The 7,335-nt window shown below is 38.7% G+C and overlaps 1 protein-coding gene across 1 annotated transcript; it reads right to left on the bottom strand.

Moving 5' to 3' along the window:
- Positions 1-1,792: 1,792 nt before the first annotated feature.
- Positions 1,793-6,458, bottom strand: gdf3 (growth differentiation factor 3). The gene is made up of 2 exons (XM_073474088.1): positions 6,091-6,458; positions 1,793-2,854 (listed from the first exon to the last, which is right to left on the bottom strand). Exons 1-2 carry the CDS (start codon positions 6,377-6,379, stop codon positions 2,001-2,003), a joined length of 1,143 nt encoding a protein of 380 aa, XP_073330189.1. The 5' UTR covers positions 6,380-6,458; the 3' UTR covers positions 1,793-2,000.
- Between the last annotated feature and the right edge of the window lie 877 nt (positions 6,459-7,335).

Genomic DNA, 7,335 nt, shown 5'->3' with positions numbered 1-7,335 from the left:
GGATTTCTTCCCCCCCCCCAAAGCATTTTATATTTAGATTGCTGTCTGGATGTTAAGAGATTTTATACAAACATAATAAAAAATGCTTAACAGAATTACCAACCCCAGCTTTAATTTGCATGATTTCTCATGGATCCAAATGAGCATAAGATTAACAATTCAACCACAGACACACTGAAGGACCTATGTACGGGTGGTTGGATTTTTCCAAATATAAGGGGCCTGGAATTGTTCAAATATGGCAGAACTTTAATTCTAACTTCTACTCGAATCACAAAGATACTAAAATGTCTGAAATAATTATAATTTTAGGGAAACTTGTATCAAAGTATACTCATGTCATCCATGTGACATATTGTAGCAATAAAATGTTGCCCTCTGTCTTGAACATTTATGTCAATATTTGAGTCAGTCAGTCAGTCAGTGTTAAAACAAGCACAATAATATATACTGAATTCAATTCAGTGAACTGTCCAAACTAAATTTCTAAAATTAAGGCCAAACATTACAGGCAAAAGTTTTCGTTTTTCATGGGTTAGTTCTTTTTGAGATTTTTGGGCTGTTTGCTCCCATAACATTTTTTTAAATCAGATAATGTATCATTTGCATATTCAAACAAAAAGAAAAATGCTAAAAACTTGTAATACAAAAAAATTATAAATAAAAAAAAATGTTTTACCCTATCGAATGCATAATCTTTAGGGCTGTCTATCACTGGCTTGTATTAGCCTTGCAGTCTCACGCATTTGCAGACTTGATGTCATGACAGTGAACATGTCACTGTACGTACAACTGAAACCTGTGAGGGCTCAGCACCCTAGTCCAGAGGGCAGAAATTTGGGTTCAGCCCATTTCGCTTCACACCCCAAACTCTCTACATCTCTCTCACACTAATTACTACAACATGACAGCCTCTTGTGGTTGCTGTGGCGACTGGTTGTTATCAACCAGTTGTGTGGTATGTCTGGCTCAGTGAAGGTGGTGGTAGAGGTGATGGGTGGTGGGGGTGTTATCAGGCAGGAAAGTGAGATAAGAAAGTAAATTTCTCCTTTAGTAGATAACAGAGTAGCTGGTCTCCTTCAATGGAACATTTAAACCTGGAAAACAGTGTGACATGAAAAGGCTAAGACGTACTCTGTCTGCACATACGTATGGCTAATCTAAATCTTGTGATGTGTATTTTTTTTTATCAATATGAAGGTTTAAGCTGTTGATTTTTACAATAAGCTGTGATTATTAGCTTCCAAAACTTAGCAGGAATGGCAAGAGAAAAATGCTTGGATGAGGAATGTTTCAGCGATTCTTATATCATGTTATCTTAAACTAGAAAATCCACCAAATCACTATGGAATTCCCAAAAATCATTTGTTGCAGCCCTAGTTCTGCAATTCTCACAGCAAATTGATCAAATTTGATCTATGAAGGAGGGTCACAGTCTAGCCCAATTTCTTATTGTAAGTAATGTTTTAGCATTGTACCCTGCAGTACAGTATCCTGCATAGGACTTTTTTTACATGGTTGTAAAACCTGAAATAATTAATGCTACAATCATATTTCTTGGCTGATTTGTACCCCATCTTACAGTAGAGAAGAGCAGACTATAAAGCGACTGTATATTTTAGCCAGCGTAGTTGTCTTAAACTACTGGCCAAAATGTATTGTATTCCTATCTTGATAAATTTTATTTTGAAGTAATCACTCAGCAGCATTACTCGTTTCCACCAAGCATTTGAGGGACCCCCTTACTTCCAATTTTTATTAACACCAGCCTTCATATTAAAATATGTCACCATTTCTGTGGAACCAAACAAATCTAATTTTTATTTTAAAAAAAAATTTAAATCAACGACTGCAAATAACAATATACATTGAAAACTTGATCTGTCAAATCATCAAAAAGCATTAAGTCACATCATCAAATTGAAACTTTGGACCAGGAAGTTTAAAAAGAACTGGTGGATATTTGATAGTCAAGGGCCAATCAGAAGTGTCTACTAGCTTCATCGACATCCACACTCATCCACCACCATATCCTGATAATGCCGGAGCACCACATTGTCGTTGTTGTCGTAGTAGAGCATGGAGATAGGGGATAGACGGATGGGGACGCAGCAGGGTTGTGGGGTGCCATGCGGGTCCAGGGAGTGCACCAGCGTCTGCAGGATGGCGTGGTTGGTGCCGTTCAGACTCTCACTGAGTGGGAACGGGCACTCACCGTGGCAGTAGTTGGCCATGTAGCCCTGTGGAGCAATGATCCAGTCCTGCCAGCCCACGTCTTTGAAGTCGATGTAGAGGCGGCGAGCCTTACACACATTGCTAGGTGTCACGGGGAGGTGGACGGTGCTTCTTCTCTGTCTGGAGCGACACTGGTGGGGGTTGAGGGACACGGCCACCAGTGAGGCCTGGATCAGTGGCAGCGTGAAGGTAGGATCCAACGGGAGAGAGTTCCCTGGTTGAAAAGGGAGAAGTTCCTCTGGATCTGCGCTAAGAGGCAGCAGCTCTAAAACCAAACCGTAGTTGCGTCCCAGTTTGCGCCAGCTCTCTGCCAGGGAGGTGAGGTCCATGGTGATGGAGGTGAGTTCAGGCTGCAGCTGGACCGACTTGGACAGCAGGAGTCTGCGGTTGGCCTGGGGATTGGCTCCCCTCAGTGTGGCTCGAATCACTTTATACAAGGACACACTAAGGGCTCGGGGTCCCTGCAGGAGCTCTGCAGATCTGAAGGGCTTCCAGTGGAACTTCACCTCAAGCTGAGCCAGGGACAGCAGCTCCACAGGCTGCAAGACGGACATGTTGAAGAAAAGCTGCTTCTCCAGACAGGCCTGACAGTTGCTGCTCCAGCCAGACACCAGCCGGCCTGCAACACATCAGCAAGTAGATGAGCATTTAAACAAGGACATTACAATTTTTAAAGGATTTATCAGGGGTTTTATTGAAGTGGAGCCCAGGTGCATGAGAACCTAAATCATGAAGAAGAATAATTTGTCATGACTTCTCACTCAAACACACACTGTGGTGGCACTCAACACATTTTTGAAGAGGCATATTTGCAGGACGATTTAGTGCAACCCCCCTTTGAAACAGAGGTTTTAAAAGACATTTTGTGAACAATGTGTTTTGATTGCTGTGCCATGATATACTTAAAATAAATAAATAATAGTGTACATTCTCTGCCTCACACCTGTGTGCAAATCTTAGTCATTATTTGTCTTTTTTGACTCTACGTGCTTTTTTATGAATAAATATGAGCCAAGCTTTGCAGACAGGTACAGTACAGAACCACAGGACAAACAGAGTATGTGAATTACCCTATTTATATATATGATTATTATAACAAATTGACAAAACTTCAATGTTATATTACAGACCTAAAACCTTGAATTCTAATTTGTCTAATGGAAGGGAATTTTGGTGCTATGCAACACAACTCCACCAGGTATTTACTGTTTTCTTAAAACTTAATAAAAATTGATTAAAATGGATCTAAGTTACCTCAAAACTGTCTCCTCACACTATGTGCAAAAATATCTGCAGTTCTTAAAGCTGTTGATATAATGCAGTTTCACACACGCCATTTATTCAACTTTAACCAAAACTGATTAATATGTTTGTAATATACTTTTGGAACGGAATAAGACTGTGGTTGCATAAAATGGATAAAAAAAAAACTAAACAAATTGCAATTATTGTCCTTCTGGAATTTATTATTAGTGTGAATGCTGCAAGCATAAATCTGATTTCTTTCTTCTCTTCCCTCTCCTCCCCTCCTCTCCTCTGCTCTCCTGCAAGCATTCACACTAATAAATTATTGTCCTTCTGGAATTCATTAGTGTGAATGCTGTCCCCTCATTTTGTCTCGCTTCTACTCCTACAAATTTTGAGCTATAGAAACCGTTCAACTATCAAAATGTTCAGCTTTTTAAGCTCTTTCAGCCTTGTACTTTTCAGCTTTTTAGCTTTTCAGCTTTTTCAAATATTCAGCTTTTTCAAAAAAAATAAATATAAAATATAAAAGGAAATAGGAAAATCTTCAAATCCTCCTCAAAACTCATTGACTTTCAACCTCTTGTTGTTCCTCATACTTTGAGCTCCAGACACCATTCCAACTTTCTCCAAGTAACAAGACCTTGAACTATTGGTCATGTATTCAGCATTTTAAAGTCTTTTACGGTTTTGAAATAATCACAGTTTTAGTTTTAAGGATTTTTAACTGGTCTTCTGGTTTTATAATGGGTGTGTATTGCGTGAGCTAGAGTGTGTGACATCATCGCTAGAGTGGAGAGCAGCTGCAAAAACTTGAGCAAAAATTATCTTCAGCTTGATTTGGGTCCCACATCTTTTACTTCACATAGACAATATATACATGGAAATGTAGGAAGTCTTGTTGGCTTTCAGATGATGGTCTTATTTCAGATGTAGGACCTAAACTTTTGGCTGTAGAGGCCCTCGAGCAACAAGCACTCCAGCAACTCCACCATAAGCCGCAGTGTTAACTTTGAGCCTAAATTTCTGGAGTGGAGCAGACGGTGCCGGTTTTGTCTCTCGCTCTCGTACCCTCATTTTTCACTCTACAGAAATAAAAAACACATCACAGGGTTCAACAATGTCTCCTGTTACTCAATATATAATATTATGGCCATAACCATTACACTTTTCTCTAGACTCGCATGAGTTTGGGAGGTGTTTTCCCATTCATTCTTATGGGGAATTTTTCAACTTTGGTTCTGCTACTGCTCCAGCTATAGAAACCGTTCAACTATCAAAACGTTAAGCTTTTAAAGCTCTTTCAGCCTATTACTTTTCAGCTTTTCAGCCTTTTCAGTTTTTTCAAATATTCAGCTTTATGTTCAGCTAGAGAAACTGTTCAACTATCAATATTCAGCTTTTTTAGCCCATTCAGCCTATTACTCTTCAGCTTTCTGCCTTTTCAGCTTTTGAAAAATTCAGCTTTTCCTGCAAATTCTTGACCATTAATTCTTATAGATTTATGCATTTCAGGCAATTATTTTCCAGTTTAGTCAGCAGTTTTTCCAAAATCACTTCAGCCGTCAGCATTCACACTGTATTTTCGCAGGAAATGCATTTTTTGTAGTTTTGACAAATATTGTGATTGCGATATGATTCATGATTAGTATGAATGATCTTTTTTACTGAAAACCTAATTAAAATCATGACAGTTGACAACAAATGATGACATTTGTTGGCGCCACGTCTGCATCTAAAAAACATGTATTCTTACAACTGGAGAACAAGATTTAGAGGCCAGGGCACCTCTGCAGCAAGTACATTTACTCAAGTACAGTACTTAAGTACCATTTTGAGGTACTTGTACATCTGCTCTACATATTTTGATAACTTTAGTTAGTAGTGACTCTGCAGAATGCATTCTGCATCAGAGCCAAAGTTGTCCAAATTTAAATGAATTTTATCGGCCATCAGATTTACAAAACCCTGATTCCAATAATCAGAAAAAAGCTGATTATTGGATCTGACAATCGGCCAGGCGGGTAACTGGACAACCCATAGAATACACTAGATACAGTATATAGAACTTACTTTTACTTGATCCTTTGATAGTTTTAATATCAGATACTTATCAGAGAATTTTACTCAAATACTATTCATGTGGGTGACTTTCATTATTACCAAAGTAATATTTTAACCTAGTGGGCCTCTTTATTTGTATGTATACGCAAGTATGACTTTTGGGTACTTTTTACACACATTTTGTCAAACATTTTACTTTTATTTTTAAAAAAAGCAGCTCTTGTGATTTGGATATTGCACTTGTCATATTGGGTGCCATATTGCCATTTAAATGATATTTCGATTAATTGTTCTGATAGTCCTAAATAGGACCAACATTTTTTAAGGTGTTTCTCTGATTTTTATCTGAATACATTAATTACATTTATTATTTAGAGATGGACTGTGGAAAATTAAAGAACGGGATCTAACAAGCATAAAAGATTTTAAAGAATATTTGATTTCTGCCTTTATTTGCAACTCAAAATCAGTCAAAGTTTGGGGTTAAAGGACATACACCTACCTAACCCTACTGTACTCTGTAGACACTAAATTTAATGGCACTACCTTGGTCCTGCACGTATCGGATGATGTTGCCGCGGACTCCGTACTCGGACACCGTGCAGGGGTCGCTCTCCTGGCCCTGGATGTTCCCTGACCTCCGGAACATCCTCCAGAGCGCGAAGGGGACGTGGCGCCAGGGCTGTTGACTCCCTGCGGGCCGTGGCCGCTCGGAGAGCCCCAGGGAGCCGAGAAAGAGTCGCTCCTGGCCCTTCATCTCCTCCACATGTGAGAGGGCACACAAACCGAGGACACATGTCGCAAGTAGCGGCAGGAGAGTCATTTTTGGCCTCATTTTAGGTCGTATACAACTGTGTTGGCTCCTCACCTGTAGCGCTGCTCCCAAAGAGCACAGGACGTGTGTTTCAACATGTGAAAGCTCCTGGGAAGCAGCTGCATACCGTAATTATGCTAATCAGGAGCGGCCAGATAGACAAAGATAAGGTGAGGGGGGCGGGTCAGCTCCTCACAAATCAACAAACACACTTTTAAACTATCAAACAACACTCTGCTCTGGAGTTAACAAGGTATGTATATATATATGTGTGTGTTAAAGCTGTGTAAAGGATTAAAAAATGCACCAAAATATTACATTAACATGCTATCTCATAACATACCATAAATAATTTAATCACGTCAAAGAACTCAATTTCATTTAATATAATACGTATAATTACAAATACGGGTTACAGATACATGTAACCAGTATTGTAGAAGTACCCAAAAGTCATACTGTGTTAAAATATTACTTTGGTAAAGGTGAAAGTCACCCATATGAAAAGTACTTGAGTAAGAGTCTTAAATGTAAAAATGTACTTAAAATTCAAAAGTACAGTTAAAAGTTAATTATACACAGTATACTGTGGGTCGACAGATTATCAGACCTGATATTTAACAATTTTCTGATTACATACAAATGTGCTACTTTGGCTACTTTAGTAACTAGTATCTAAAGTAATCAAATACATGTAGTGGAGTAAAAAGTACAATATTTGCCTCCACAATGTATTGGAGTAGAAGTATAAAATAGCAGAAAATGGAAATACCCAAGTAAAGTACAAGTACATCAAAGTTGTGCTTAAGTACAGTACTTGAGTGAATGTACTGAGTTACATTTCATCACTGCATGTAACAATGTTAAAAGCAGCATCAATATAGATTTGTGGTCATGATTACTTAGGATAGTCTTAGGGCCTCTCTGTCTCTTTTTTCAGGATTCATCTTATTAGGCCACTAATATGTTTCCCCCAA

The sequence above is a fragment of the Pagrus major genome, chromosome 9 (assembly GCF_040436345.1).
Source record: "Pagrus major chromosome 9, Pma_NU_1.0".
Taxonomy (NCBI): Eukaryota; Metazoa; Chordata; class Actinopteri; order Spariformes; family Sparidae; genus Pagrus; species Pagrus major.
Note: the sequence above shows the minus strand (reverse complement) of the source record. Positions and strands in the feature narration are given on the sequence as shown.

Excerpts from the sequence above, each read along its gene's own strand:
- gdf3 (XM_073474088.1), bottom strand. The coding sequence starts at position 6,379 with ATGAGGCCAAAAATGACTCTCCTGCCGCTACTTGCGACATGTGTCCTC. Across the intron at positions 2,855-6,090 it reads CCGATACGTGCAGGACCAAG|GCCGGCTGGTGTCTGGCTGG; the intron begins GTAGTGCCATTA and ends GATGTGTTGCAG.